Here is a 15313-nt window from a genome sequence, read left to right on the forward strand (position 1 = left end):
TCTTAAGGCGAACAAACAAGAAAAATAAAACCAGCTGAGAAGAAATGATCATCGGAGAAAAACGGGAGGGAAATGAAAACAAAGTTCATGGACACCGGTAGACATGGGCCATTGGGACAAAAAAGAAATGGATTGATTCGGATATAGGATGATAGAAGACAACACGTGGCATAAATATTACGAGAAAAGAAAGAAGAGACAAACGGGGAAAACTAGCGATAGGCTACACGTTTCAGCAGGAAAAACGGCAGGGATAAATACGGAAAATAGAGAAAACAATTATGAGCAAATGGGCGAGTTGTTTAAAGAATTAATGAAGATAACTCATCATTAGAAGATAATGAAGCAAATGATTTGTCAACAGAGATTACAAAGTATTCAAAAGGACCTGAATTTTGAAGAATGGGTTAGAATAAGAATATGAATTAATTGCCAGAACACTTTACACATTCGATACTAATTGGCAGCAGAGAGTCGTGGATTTGTGTGGCAACTTCTTGAGGACACGTTTCCTCGGTTACTGGTTCCCGAGTCATTGAGCAAATCTTTGTGTTGTTTTCATATTTGGCCATTGTGCATTTCATATCTGAGCACAGTTTGGCACAGTCTTGAACGTTTTCCGCTTTCTCATGAACCTTCATTGTTGGCATCGTCCTTGTTGGTGTTACCGGACGAATGTTGTAGGTACAAGCTGAAATTTAGAATTTAGCTGCGTCTGATTAGATAAGAGTTTACATGTGCATCTGATGCAAGACACCACGAATGGATGGAGAGCAGCGTGTTGGGGAACGAAGTCGGCGAGGTTACCGCAGACGACGTCGTCAGATGTTAGGAGACAAACTCCTTGAGCAATGGTTCCTGATGGAGATGGAATGAATCCAGCTGTTTTGCAGTGTTCCTGAAAAAAAAAACAATCAGAGAGGGTTTCTTAAAGAGATTCTTACAGTCTCAAAGCATTTTCTTGCACAATCAGCTGGAGAAGAAGCAGGAACATCGTTCGTGATATTCAATTTAGGGAGACTAGCCACTGGGATGACTTGGAATTCTACTCTTCCGTCACATTTTGAGCTTACTCCTGTGAAAATAATTGAATACTTGGAAACTCGAGTGAGACAATTACCTTGGTGAATTGGGGCATTCTCAGAGCTGGATGGCTCATCAACAGAGAATGACGTGATGTCATGAGCCTTCTTCTCATCAGCTGAAATCAGAATTTTTGTTAGAGGATGTCATTAGTATTTACTACTTTTTAACTACGTCTACATACTGAAGAGATAAAAATTGGTTTTGAAAGTTGGTTGAAATTATTATCACTACGAGTTTATAGTATTAAAGTAATGATTGATTGAGGTGAGTACTGATGGAGGTGAGTGTTGATAGTCAGGGTTTCCGCTTATCCTAAGTAACTATTAGCAAAATTTGCTTTCTGAAGTTTATATTCCCACTTCGAATATGATAACTTTAACTGAAATCTTGTTACAGTCGGCATAATTATCTTGTCTATCGTATTACAATGAATCCTTACTCAAAAATAAAATAACTTCGTATAACTTTTCCTTAACCAAATGTATATATTTTTCACCAGACTTACGTATTTTTGGTGTGCTTTTTGGGTTGTGACATGAGTAACGTGATTCACAAGTGTTTGACAGAATTTTACAAGGAACACTATCAAATAGATTAATCAGTGATTGATTGAACACACAGTTATGTATACGGTAGTAAGTGCGATTGGTCAGTTTTTCGGGTTTTTACATAGGGTTTACAGAGGTCCACATAGGATTTTTTTTAGAAAGACTTTAGTTTAAATTTCTTTGAAATTTGTTCACATTAACATACCACACGTTACACAATCAATTGCGACAACTTGATTGATTTTGGTGAAAGTCCACGAGGTGGTTGGGACAACATCAGTACAATTAGTGTCAAGATGGGCCGTCTTTTGATCTGCATAGTGCATCAGACACACAGGACGTGGGAATCGAGTGAATGCAGCACGAAGACACGAAGTCTCGTAGCACATACGAGCACAGTGCTCCAGAGAGAATGCGACGGCGTCACGTTCAAAGTGTTGACTCAGGTCGACCATCTCGGAGGCTACGAAACGGACTCTGCCAGTGGTGCACTCTTCAAAATATTAGGGGCGATACAGAAAACAAATTACTGAGAAGTTGGGTTAAAAACTATTAGAACAGAGGGGTTTGATAGCTAATCAAATAGGTTAAAAGTACGCGGACATACCATGTTTATTCTCAATTGCTTGAGGTAGTAGTCGTTGAATTGGACCTAGAATAGTTGTGATTGGTTAGTTGGGTTTTGTGATTTTAGAATGATTTAAAGACAGAAGTTAGTTTACTTACTAAGTTTTCGGTTGATTAGGTCTTGAGCAGCTTGAGATGTTGGTTTACGTGGTCTTCCGAGGACGAAATCTAGTCCTCCTGCCGCCAAAGCATCAATCAAATCCTGAAAACAGAAAATGAAGATTTATCAGAATTAATAGTTTTTACTTTCACAAGCTGAACAGGTGGCTCAGTCGTCGATTCAGAAACTTCTGTGGTGGTTGTTGGTTCAGCAGTTGTGCTGTCTTTCTTGGAAACATTATCTTCATAGTCATTTGTCTGAAAAATTAAAAATTGGCACTCGAAATTCAATATTTGTCACAAACCTTTGTACCAGACTCTTCTTCCTCTTCTTCCTCATCTTCACTCTTTGGTTTTGGCTCTGAAGATGGAACAAATCCAACGTTATTAGGGAGATCTTCTCTGTGAGTGTCGCCGATTAAACTCTGAAAATTTGTTTCAATTCAACCAAATCCAACTAAATTTTTCTGACCTTATTAAACATGGTTTCATCAATACCCGTCAAGAATGCATTAGTATCAGATCCTTCCTCTTCAGAACCATCTTCATCGCTATCAGTAGTCTTTTCAGTTACAAATGATGAAGATTCAGTTGTTGATGATTCTTCATCCTTTGATTCAGCAGCAGCAGCAGCCCCACTTCCTTCAACATCAGAAGTGGTGGAAGATGATGAAACTGTTGTCGACTCTTCTCCACTTCCCTCTTCAACTGGTGTTTCAGAAGAGGTAGATGATTCAGAAGAAGATGATCCGGTGGTGGCCTCGATGTGTTCCTCTCCACTAGATTCGGCTGTAGCAATCGAAGCTTGGCTTGTCTCTAATGTAGTTGTTTCTTCTTCTCCACTTGATTCTGTGTTCTTTGTTGTCGACGAAACTGTTTCTTCTGCCGATACAGTACTGACTTTAACTGATTCTTCAATGATAGTTTGAGCGGTGGTTTCAACACTGAAGGGCGTAGTTTCTTCACTTGTATCAGTTGTTTTCGTAGAAGGTTCAGTTGGTGCGCCGGTCACAAACGCTGGCTTATCATCGTCTTCTCCTCCAGAAGTAGTCGTCTCATTTTCTTCAGTGGGTGCAACAGTTGTAGTTTCTCCTACAGACGCAACAGCAACAGCAACGGTGGTGGATTCTACTCCTGAAGCTTCGGTCACAGTAGTCGTGGTAGTCTCCTCTCCAGACGCTTCGGTGACTTGGTCATCTTTTGAGGGACTCACTTTCTCATCTTCTGAAAGAGCTACTTCACCAGATCCTTCTGAATCCGTAGTTGCCGTTAAATTCACACCCTCATTTGCTGCCAGTTTAGCAAGATCTGCAGCGAATTGCTTGCCGAGTTCTTTAGCCATTTTTATATTTTCATCCTCAACTCCGGTGCCTTCTGTTGTTTCCTCTGTTTGAGAAGTAACTGTAGATGTTGACACCTCCTCACTTGTAATTCCACCGTCAGTAACAAATGCTGGCAAATCTTCATCTTCCTTTTTGTCGCCAGATTCTTTTCCTGTGTGGGGATCGCTCACAATTTTTTTCTGAGCAACTTCCTCAGTAGATGAAGTTGATGATTCGACCGTATCGGTGGTTAATGCAGTTGATGAAACAGCAGGTTTTGGAGTGATCACAGGAATGCTGGGATCATGAGTGGTAGTAGGTTCAGAATCGGACGATGACGGAATTTCAATCTCAGAACCAGTGACAAATGCTGGTCCTTCTGTTGTGGTGGAATCAGTAGCAGTAGTAGTTTCTTCTCCGGAAGCTTCAGTGACGGCAGCAGTTGTGGTCTCCTCTCCGGAAGCTTCAGTGACGGCGACAGTTGTCGACTCTTCTACGGAAGCTTCAGTGACGGCAGCAGTTGTGGTCTCCTCTCCGGATGCTTCAGTGACTGCGGCAGTTGTGGCCTCTTCTACGGACGCAACGGCAACATCAACGGTGGTGGATTCTTCTCCTGAAGCTTCGGTCACAATAGCCGTGGTAGTCTCCTCTCCAGACGCTTCGGTAACTTGGTCATCCTTTGAGAGCTCAGACGGAACTGAAGTTGATGAAACGGCTGGTTCTTCACCAGATGCTTCAGTTACGGCGGCAGTAGTAGCTTCTTCTCCGGAAGCTTCAGTGACGGCAGCAGTTGTGGTCTCCTCTCCGGAAGCTTCAGTGACGGCAGCAGTTGTGGTCTCCTCTCCGGATGCTTCAGTGACTGCGGCAGTTGTGGCCTCGTCTACGGACGCAACGGCAACAGCAACGGTGGTGGATTCTTCTCCTGAAGCTTCGGTCACAGTAGCCGTGGTAGTCTCCTCTCCAGACGCTTCGGTAACTTGGTCATCCTTTGAGAGCTCAGACGGAACTGATGTTGATGAAACGGCTGGTTCTTCACCAGATGCTTCAGTGACGGCGGCAGTAGTAGCTTCTTCTCCGGAAGCTTCAGTGACGGCAGCAGTTGTGGTCTCCTCTCCGGATGCTTCAGTGACTGCGGCAGTTGTGGCCTCTTCTACGGACGCAACAGCAACAGCAACGGTGGTGGATTCTTGTTCTGAAGCTTCGGTCACAGTAGCCGTGGTAGTCTCCTCTCCAGACGCTTCGGTAACTTGGTCATCCTTTGAGAGCTCAGACGGAACTGATGTTGATGAAACGGCTGGTTCTTCACCAGATGCTTCAGTTACGGCGGCAGTAGTAGCTTCTTCTCCGGAAGCTTCAGTGACGGCAGCAGTTGTGGTCTCCTCTCCGGATGCTTCAGGGACTGCGGCAGTTGTGGCCTCTTCTACGGACGCAACAGCAACAGCAACGGTGGTGGATTCTTCTCCTGAAGCTTCGGTCACAGTAGCCGTGGTAGTCTCCTCTCCAGACGCTTCGGTAACTTGGTCATCCTTTGAGAGCTCAGACGGAACTGATGTTGATGAAACGGCTGGTTCTTCACCAGATGCTTCAGTTACGGCGGCAGTAGTAGCTTCTTCTCCGGAAACTTCAGTGACGGCAGCAGTTGTGGTCTCCTCTCCGGAAGCTTCAGTGACGGCAGCAGTTGTGGTCTCCTCACCGGATGCTTCAGTGACTGCGGCAGTTGTGGCCTCTTCTACGGACGCAACGGCAACAGCAACGGTGGTGGATTCTTCTCCTGAAGCTTCGGTCACAGTAGCCGTGGTAGTCTCCTCTCCAGACGCTTCGGTAACTTGGTCATCCTGTGAGAGCTCAGACGGAACTGATGTTGATGAAACGGCTGGTTCTTCACCAGATGCTTCAGTTACGGCGGCAGTAGTAGCTTCTTCTCCGGAAGCTTCAGTGACGGCGGCAGTAGTAGCTTCTTCTCCGGAAGCTTCAGTGACGGCAGCAGTTGTGGTCTCCTCTCCGGATGCTTCAGTGACTGCGGCAGTTGTGGCCTCTTCTACGGACGCAACGGCAACAGCAACGGTGGTGGATTCTTCTCCTGAAGCTTCGGTCACAGTAGCCGTGGTAGTCTCCTCTCCAGACGCTTCGGTGACTTGGTCATCCTTTGAGAGCTCAGACGGAACTGATGTTGATGAAACGGCTGGTTCTTCACCAGATGCTTCAGTTACGGCGGCAGTAGTAGCTTCTTCTCCGGAAGCTTCAGTGACGGCAGCAGTTGTGGTCTCCTCTCCGGATGCTTCAGTGACTGCGGCAGTTGTGGCCTCTTCTACGGACGCAACAGCAACAGCAACGGTGGTGGATTCTTCTCCTGAAGCTTCGGTCACAGTAGCCGTGGTAGTTTCCTCTCCAGACGCTGCGGTAACTTGGTCATCCTTTGAGAGCTCAGACGGAACTGATGTTGATGAAACGGCTGGTTCTTCACCAGATGCTTCAGTTACGGCGGCAGTAGTAGCTTCTTCTCCGGAAGCTTCAGTGACGGCAGCAGTTGTGGTCTCCTCTCCGGATGCTTCAGTGACTGCGGCAGTTGTGGCCTCTTCTACGGACGCAACAGCAACAGCAACGGTGGTGGATTCTTCTCCTGAAGCTTCGGTCACAGTAGCCGTGGTAGTCTCCTCTCCAGACGCTTCGGTAACTTGGTCATCCTTTGAGAGCTCAGACGGAACTGATGTTGATGAAACGGCTGGTTCTTCACCAGATGCTTCAGTTACGGCGGCAGTAGTAGCTTCTTCTTCTCCGGAAGCTTCAGTGACGGCAGCAGTTGTGGTCTCCTCTCCGGAAGCTTCAGTGACGGCAGCAGTTGTGGTCTCCTCGCCGGAAGCTTCAGTGACGGCAGCAGTTGTGGTCTCCTCTCCGGAACCTTCAGTGACGGCGACAGTTGTGGTCTCCTCGCCGGAAGCTTCAGTGACGGCAGCAGTTGTGGTCTCTTCTACGGACGCAACAGCAACAGCAACGGTGGTGGATTCTTCTCCTGAAGCTTCGGTCACAGTAGCCGTGGTAGTCTCCTCTCCAGACGCTTCGGTAACTTGGTCATCCTTTGAGAGCTCAGACGGAACTGATGTTGATGAAACGGCTGGTTCTTCACCAGATGCTTCAGTTACGGCGGCAGTAGTAGCTTCTTCTCCGGAAGCTTCAGTGACGGCAGCAGTTGTGGTCTCCTCTCCGGATGCTTCAGTGACTGCGGCAGTTGTGGCCTCTTCTACGGACGCAACAGCAACAGCAACGGTGGTGGATTCTTCTCCTGAAGCTTCGGTCACAGTAGCCGTGGTAGTCTCCTCTCCAGACGCTTCGGTAACTTGGTCATCCTTTGAGAGCTCAGACGGAACTGATGTTGATGAAACGGCTGGTTCTTCACCAGATGCTTCAGTTACGGCGGCAGTAGTAGCTTCTTCTCCGGAAGCTTCAGTGACGGCAGCAGTTGTGGTCTCCTCTCCGGAAGCTTCAGTGACGGCGGCAGTTGTGGTCTCCTCGCCGGAAGCTTCAGTGACGGCAGCAGTTGTGGTCTCCTCTCCGGAAGCTTCAGTGACGGCGACAGTTGTGGTCTCCTCGCCGGAAGCTTCAGTGACGGCAGCAGTCGTGGTCTCTTCTACGGATGCAACAGCAACAGCAACGGTGGTGGATTCTTCTCCTGAAGCTTCGGTCACAGTAGCCGTGGTAGTCTCCTCTCCAGACGCTTCGGTAACTTGGTCATCCTTTGAGAGCTCAGACGGAACTGATGTTGATGAAACGGCTGGTCCTTCACCAGATGCTTCAGTTACGGCGGCAGTAGTAGCTTCTTCTCCGGAAGCTTCAGTGACGGCAGCAGTTGTGGTCTCCTCTCCGGAAGCTTCAGTGACGGCAGCAGTTGTGGTCTCCTCTCCGGAAGCTTCAGTGACGGCGGCAGTTGTGGTCTCCTCTACGGACGCAACAGCAACAGCAACGGTGGTGGATTCTTCTCCTGAAGCTTCGGTCACAGTAGCCGTGGTAGTCTCCTCTCCAGACGCTTCGGTGACTTGGTCATCCTTTGAGAGCTCAGACGGAACTGATGTTGATGAAACGGCTGGTTCTTCACCAGATGCTTCAGTTACGGCGGCAGTAGTAGCTTCTTCTCCGGAAGCTTCAGTGACGGCAGCAGTTGTGGTCTCCTCTCCGGAAGCTTCAGTGACGGCGGCAGTTGTGGTCTCCTCGCCGGAAGCTTCAGTGACGGCAGCAGTTGTGGTCTCCTCTCCGGAAGCTTCAGTGACGGCGACAGTTGTGGTCTCCTCGCCGGAAGCTTCAGTGACGGCAGCAGTTGTGGTCTCTTCTACGGATGCAACAGCAACAGCAACGGTGGTGGATTCTTCTCCTGAAGCTTCGGTCACAGTAGCCGTGGTAGTCTCCTCTCCAGACGCTTCGGTAACTTGGTCATCCTTTGAGAGCTCAGACGGAACTGATGTTGATGAAACGGCTGGTTCTTCACCAGATGCTTCAGTTACGGCGGCAGTAGTAGCTTCTTCTCCGGAAGCTTCAGTGACGGCAGCAGTTGTGGTCTCCTCTCCGGAAGCTTCAGTGACGGCGGCAGTTGTGGTCTCCTCGCCGGAAGCTTCAGTGACGGCAGCAGTTGTGGTCTCCTCTCCGGAAGCTTCAGTGACGGCGGCAGTTGTGGTCTCCTCTACGGACGCAACAGCAACAGCAACGGTGGTGGATTCTTCTCCTGAAGCTTCGGTCACAGTAGCCGTGGTAGTCTCCTCTCCAGACGCTTCGGTGACTTGGTCATCCTTTGAGAGCTCAGACGGAACTGATGTTGATGAAACGGCTGGTTCTTCACCAGATGCTTCAGTTACGGCGGCAGTAGTAGCTTCTTCTCCGGAAGCTTCAGTGACGGCAGCAGTTGTGGTCTCCTCTCCGGAAGCTTCAGTGACGGCAGCAGTTGTGGTCTCCTCTCCGGAAGCTTCAGTGACGGCAGCAGTTGTGGTCTCTTCTACGGACGCAACAGCAACAGCAACGGTGGTGGATTCTTCTCCTGAAGCTTCGGTCACAGTAGCCGTGGTAGTCTCCTCTCCAGACGCTTCGGTAACTTGGTCATCCTTTGAGAGCTCAGACGGAACTGATGTTGATGAAACGGCTGGTTCTTCACCAGATGCTTCAGTTACGGCGGCAGTAGTAGCTTCTTCTCCGGAAGCTTCAGTGACGGCAGCAGTTGTGGTCTCCTCTCCGGATGCTTCAGTGACTGCGGCAGTTGTGGCCTCTTCTACGGACGCAACAGCAACAGCAACGGTGGTGGATTCTTCTCCTGAAGCTTCGGTCACAGTAGCCGTGGTAGTCTCCTCTCCAGACGCTTCGGTAACTTGGTCATCCTTTGAGAGCTCAGACGGAACTGATGTTGATGAAACGGCTGGTTCTTCACCAGATGCTTCAGTTACGGCGGCAGTAGTAGCTTCTTCTCCGGAAGCTTCAGTGACGGCAGCAGTTGTGGTCTCCTCTCCGGAAGCTTCAGTGACGGCGGCAGTTGTGGTCTCCTCGCCGGAAGCTTCAGTGACGGCAGCAGTTGTGGTCTCCTCTCCGGAAGCTTCAGTGACGGCGACAGTTGTGGTCTCCTCGCCGGAAGCTTCAGTGACGGCAGCAGTCGTGGTCTCTTCTACGGATGCAACAGCAACAGCAACGGTGGTGGATTCTTCTCCTGAAGCTTCGGTCACAGTAGCCGTGGTAGTCTCCTCTCCAGACGCTTCGGTAACTTGGTCATCCTTTGAGAGCTCAGACGGAACTGATGTTGATGAAACGGCTGGTCCTTCACCAGATGCTTCAGTTACGGCGGCAGTAGTAGCTTCTTCTCCGGAAGCTTCAGTGACGGCAGCAGTTGTGGTCTCCTCTCCGGAAGCTTCAGTGACGGCAGCAGTTGTGGTCTCCTCTCCGGAAGCTTCAGTGACGGCGGCAGTTGTGGTCTCCTCTACGGACGCAACAGCAACAGCAACGGTGGTGGATTCTTCTCCTGAAGCTTCGGTCACAGTAGCCGTGGTAGTCTCCTCTCCAGACGCTTCGGTAACTTGGTCATCCTTTGAGAGCTCAGACGGAACTGATGTTGATGAAACGGCTGGTTCTTCACCAGATGCTTCAGTTACGGCGGCAGTAGTAGCTTCTTCTCCGGAAGCTTCAGTGACGGCAGCAGTTGTGGTCTCCTCTCCGGAAGCTTCAGTGACGGCGGCAGTTGTGGTCTCCTCGCCGGAAGCTTCAGTGACGGCAGCAGTTGTGGTCTCCTCTCCGGAAGCTTCAGTGACGGCGGCAGTTGTGGTCTCCTCTACGGACGCAACAGCAACAGCAACGGTGGTGGATTCTTCTCCTGAAGCTTCGGTCACAGTAGCCGTGGTAGTCTCCTCTCCAGACGCTTCGGTGACTTGGTCATCCTTTGAGAGCTCAGACGGAACTGATGTTGATGAAACGGCTGGTTCTTCACCAGATGCTTCAGTTACGGCGGCAGTAGTAGCTTCTTCTCCGGAAGCTTCAGTGACGGCAGCAGTTGTGGTCTCCTCTCCGGAAGCTTCAGTGACGGCAGCAGTTGTGGTCTCCTCTCCGGAAGCTTCAGTGACGGCAGCAGTTGTGGTCTCTTCTACGGACGCAACAGCAACAGCAACGGTGGTGGATTCTTCTCCTGAAGCTTCGGTCACAGTAGCCGTGGTAGTCTCCTCTCCAGACGCTTCGGTAACTTGGTCATCCTTTGAGAGCTCAGACGGAACTGATGTTGATGAAACGGCTGGTTCTTCACCAGATGCTTCAGTTACGGCGGCAGTAGTAGCTTCTTCTCCGGAAGCTTCAGTGACGGCAGCAGTTGTGGTCTCCTCTCCGGAAGCTTCAGTGACGGCAGCAGTTGTGGTCTCCTCTCCGGAAGCTTCAGTGACGGCGGCAGTTGTGGTCTCTTCTACGGACGCAACAGCAACAGCAACGGTGGTGGATTCTTCTCCTGAAGCTTCGGTCACAGTAGCCGTGGTAGTCTCCTCTCCAGACGCTTCGGTAACTTGGTCATCCTTTGAGAGCTCAGACGGAACTGATGTTGATGAAACGGCTGGTTCTTCACCAGATGCTTCAGTTACGGCGGCAGTAGTAGCTTCTTCTCCGGAAGCTTCAGTGACGGCAGCAGTTGTGGTCTCCTCTCCGGAAGCTTCAGTGACGGTAGCAGTTGTGGTCTCCTCTCCGGATGCTTCAGTGGCTGCGGCAGTTGTGGTCTCCTCTCCGGAAGCTTCAGTGATGGCGGCAGTTGTGGTCTCTTCTACGGACGCAACAGCAACAGCAACGGTGGTGGATTCTTCTCCTGAAGCTTCGGTCACAGTAGCCGTGGTAGTCTCCTCTCCAGACGCTTCGGTAACTTGGTCATCCTTTGAGAGCTCAGACGGAACTGATGTTGATGAAACGGCTGGTTCTTCACCAGATGCTTCAGTTACGGCGGCAGTAGTAGCTTCTTCTCCGGAAGCTTCAGTGACGGCAGCAGTTGTGGTCTCCTCTCCGGAAGCTTCAGTGACGGTAGCAGTTGTGGTCTCCTCTCCGGATGCTTCAGTGACTGCGGCAGTTGTGGCCTCTTCTACGGACGCAACGGCAACAGCAACGGTGGTGGATTCTTCTCCTGAAGCTTCGGTCACAGAAGCCGTGGTAGTCTCCTCTCCTGAAGCTTCGGTAACTTGGTCATCTTTTGAGAGCTCAGACGGAACTGATGTTGATGAAACGGCTGGTTCTTCACCAGATGCTTCAGTTACGGCGGCAGTAGTAGCTTCTTCTCCGGAAGCTTCAGTGACGGCAGCAGTTGTGGTCTCCTCTCCGGAAGCTTCAGTGACGGCGGCAGTTGTGGTCTCCTCGCCGGAAGCTTCAGTGACGGCAGCAGTTGTGGTCTCCTCTCCGGAAGCTTCAGTGACGGCGACAGTTGTGGTCTCTTCTACGGACGCAACAGCAACAGCAACGGTGGTGGATTCTTCTCCTGAAGCTTCGGTCACAGTAGCCGTGGTAGTCTCCTCTCCAGACGCTTCGGTAACTTGGTCATCCTTTGAGAGCTCAGACGGAACTGATGTTGATGAAACGGCTGGTTCTTCACCAGATGCTTCAGTTACGGTGGCAGTAGTAGCTTCTTCTCCGGAAGCTTCAGTGACGGCAGCAGTTGTGGTCTCCTCTCCGGAAGCTTCAGTGACGGCAGCAGTTGTGGTCTCCTCTCCGGACGCCTCGGTAACATCCAACTTTTCCTCAGTGAACCCATCACTTGGTTTATGTGTAACTTCTTCATCAGTGTTTTCAGACAGCTTGGCATGTTTCAAAGGAACTGAAAGTTGAGATTGAGAGTCACCTAATTATAATCGTTGTTACCGCAGGACAAGCAATGAATCCATACTGTTTTTTCGGATCGGTCAATATTAACAAGCTTGCCGTTACTACAAAACGGCTTGTCTTCATAAGCAAGAGAGCACTGATTGGATTCTGGGTCGTACTTTGCTGCTGTACATCCATCCTAAATTTGTGTTTGTATAATCTGATGGCATTGTAAAGTTACCTGATAACAACGATGAGCACATATTTCGGCTGTCTCAACTTTCAGATTCATCTCGAACGGTGCTGTAAATTCCGGATTTCTTTCTTCTATTGGTTGTGACTGGAAGTGAACGATACATCCCTTCAAAAGGCTGTCGTCTTCAGTTTCCTGCCCAATGGTTTTCAATGTGGTGCTTTCTTTAGGTGAAGAAGTTGTTGTTTCTTGCTCTTTTCCACTAAGAGTTGATTCTGTTTCTCCCCATGGATTTGTCACTGGAGCCGACTCAGTTGTTGTGATTTCGTTGTCCTCATTTATCTTGCTCGGAACTTTTGGTAGCTCAGCAGCTGCGGTTGACTTGATCGCGTCTGGAAAATGAAGGTTATTTCAAAATCATGCCAATTATGATCATCTGTATAATAAACTAACAGCAGTTCACACAATGAATCCATGTAACTTCTTTTGCCATGTATTGTAAAAAGACGTCTCCCCTGGCACAATAGTGTTTTTCATCATAAGAAAGACTACAAGTACTCCAAACTGAATCGAATCGAGCACCGGAACAACCATCTTGATAACAACGAGTGGCACACACTTCAACTGAATCGACTTTGATTTCAGTTTCAAATTTAGCTGAAAATTCTCTTGGTCTTTCTGTCAGAGGCCGCGCTTGGAATTTGATTAGACATCCTCTCTGGAAATCAGCATCATTTGATCCTTCAGGTTCTTTTGTTGTAGAAATGGCAACTGTTGTAGTTTCGTGAGGTTTTGAAGTTGTGGTAGCCTGCTCAGTTGATGTTTCTGCTGGTTTGTCGGTAGTTGAATCAACAGCTGTTGAAGTTTGCGAAGACGCAGTAGTAGAATCGACCTGTTTGGAGGGAGCGGGTGTCGTGCCGGTGCGGACTTCATCAATGTCGCTTTGCTTTACAGTGTCTGAAAAAAGTGAACTATAATTGCTGTATAAGAGTTATTAAAAGCTGACAATAGTAAAAAATACATGCAAAAAGGCCCACGCATTCCTTTTAGTGTTACTTTGTTTGTGAAACCGAAACTGAAAAGAGCTGTAGACATAACTTCCGGTAGACAAAAATAGTTTGCCGACTTTTCTCATATTCATATTTAATAGCATTTTAAGCGCGCCATGAGAAATATCGAAATCACATACACACTTTAAGTTTTCGACATTCCAAACATTTCTAGCCTTCGAGATGCATGCAAAGGACTTTCGGTACTTTTTTACTAATATCAGAAGATTTTTGAGTTATTTAATGATAAATATTTTGAGCATCTCAAACATCCATTTTCAAGTAAACACTTTGCAAGAGACAGAAAAGAATTGAGAATACATTTTTTCTTTTTTTAATTTGTATTTGATTGAATTTTGAAATCTTTGTTAAAACTAAACCTTTTATAAGGAAAAAGCCAAAAATTGAAAAAAAAATTACTGACCGAAAATTATTTTGATTTCGGTCGGTTTTTAATTGAGAAACTACATAACAACTTACAGCAGTTTACACAGTGCAGCCAAGTTGCTTCCTTCGCTTCATAGTGAATAAAAACATTGCCACGAGCACAAAACTGTGGGTCGTCGTATGAGAGTGTGCACGATCTGTCAGCAGGGTCAAACCGAGCGCCAGAGCAACCGTCCTGCAAATAATTATGATTTTAAAAATTGGGTGTGATTGCAACAAAAAAACGAAAGGAAAAAATTAGCTAGTCCGCGGTTTTACGTTCAAGTGTTTGCACAAAATTGCCGTTTGATACCGTATCATTGTCATCGTTTATTTATTTTTTTTAGAAAATACAGTATTTACAACCACTGGCAACAATTTTAAATAGTCCACAAACATGTTTTCTTTTTTTTTAAAGAAAGGCAGAGGTTTAGAAAGTTTTTGACTGAGTTTAAAAAATAAATAGGGAGTATAATTTTATCTTTGTCGTAATGTTCCATTTTCAAGTAATTTGAATCAGTAGAAAGTGTACTAATTTATCGATTTTCACGGATCCAAATCCTTTTAAGAAGTTTTGAAATTCAAAAAAAAAACTTCACGTTAACTAACCTGATAACATCTTGTAGCACAGAGCTCAATGGAGTCAACTGGAACGTTCAACTCGAACTTAGCTTTCAGGTTTTCTGGTCGATCAGTGAGCGGTCTTGCTTGGAATTTGATAACACAGTCTGAAGTTATGTTTTTATAGATAGTGGTTGCGAATCACATTAGTTTATAACAGTTCGGAATGTTTGACGCCATCACAAAGTATTACACACAGTGCATTGAGATGACCCCTCGTGCCAAACGAATCATATCCATTCCATGCACTTACGTTTTCTTTGGGTAGTTTTCACTCCTGCATTATCTTTTTCCATTTCTACTTTTGTCGCGATCGCCGGCTCTGGGTCATTTGATTCTGCCAAAGTAGTAGATTCAACTCCAGATGTCGATGCTGTCGTTGTAGAGGATTCAGATTGAGTAGTGGTTTCTTCAGGATTCTCATTAGTAGTAGTTGACTCATCTATCGTAGCTTGAGTGGTAACTTGTCCCTCTTCTTGGAAAGATACTGTTGTTTTCGCACTCGGTGGAAGTTTTCTGGAGCCTGAATATCAAAAAGTGCAGGCTGTCTAATTGTAAATCTATATGAGACCATTCCACTGAATGAATAATAAATTATTAAAATCTAGAATACTAAAACCGAGCAAAAATAACTTTAACCAAAACAACTAACTGCAACGGAAACACTGCAGCACAACATCATCAGTCCCCTGGTAAGAGAACTTGTTTTCCGATTCCGTGCATTTTTCTCTTCTATCCCTTCCCAGTCGGCATTCTCCTGACGAAGGAGAGTAAACGGCCACCGTGCACAATCCAACGAAACAGAAGCGCGCACAAGCATTCGCGCTGAAAAGTCAAATGAAGAGGCAGAACTGAGAGGAAACCGAAGTGTCTTCGAAACAAAATACTCTTACCTTTTAGCAGGTTTAACGGTATAATGGTCAAAGTTTGGTTGCGTCGAAATGTCCTCCACTTGGAAATTAATATAGCATGCTGCAACCAAACATAAGAAAATGCAAAGTGAAAATCATGAATTCAAATCATCGAATAAAAATTAAACGTGCATGCGGCATTCATTCATGT

General features: G+C 47.3%; 1 protein-coding gene across 1 annotated transcript; it reads left to right on the forward strand.

Annotated features, from left to right (window-relative positions):
* Positions 1-2842: 2842 nt before the first annotated feature.
* Positions 2843-12197, forward strand: GCK72_005390 (uncharacterized protein; the record flags this gene model as incomplete). The annotated part of the gene is made up of 4 exons (XM_053725159.1): positions 2843-3253; positions 3311-3689; positions 4038-11881; positions 11952-12197. 4 exons carry the CDS (start codon positions 2843-2845, stop codon positions 12195-12197), a joined length of 8880 nt encoding a protein of 2959 aa, XP_053589353.1.
* Between the last annotated feature and the right edge of the window lie 3116 nt (positions 12198-15313).

This window comes from Caenorhabditis remanei, chromosome II (genome assembly GCF_010183535.1).
Source record: "Caenorhabditis remanei strain PX506 chromosome II, whole genome shotgun sequence".
NCBI classification, from domain to species: Eukaryota; Metazoa; Nematoda; class Chromadorea; order Rhabditida; family Rhabditidae; genus Caenorhabditis; species Caenorhabditis remanei.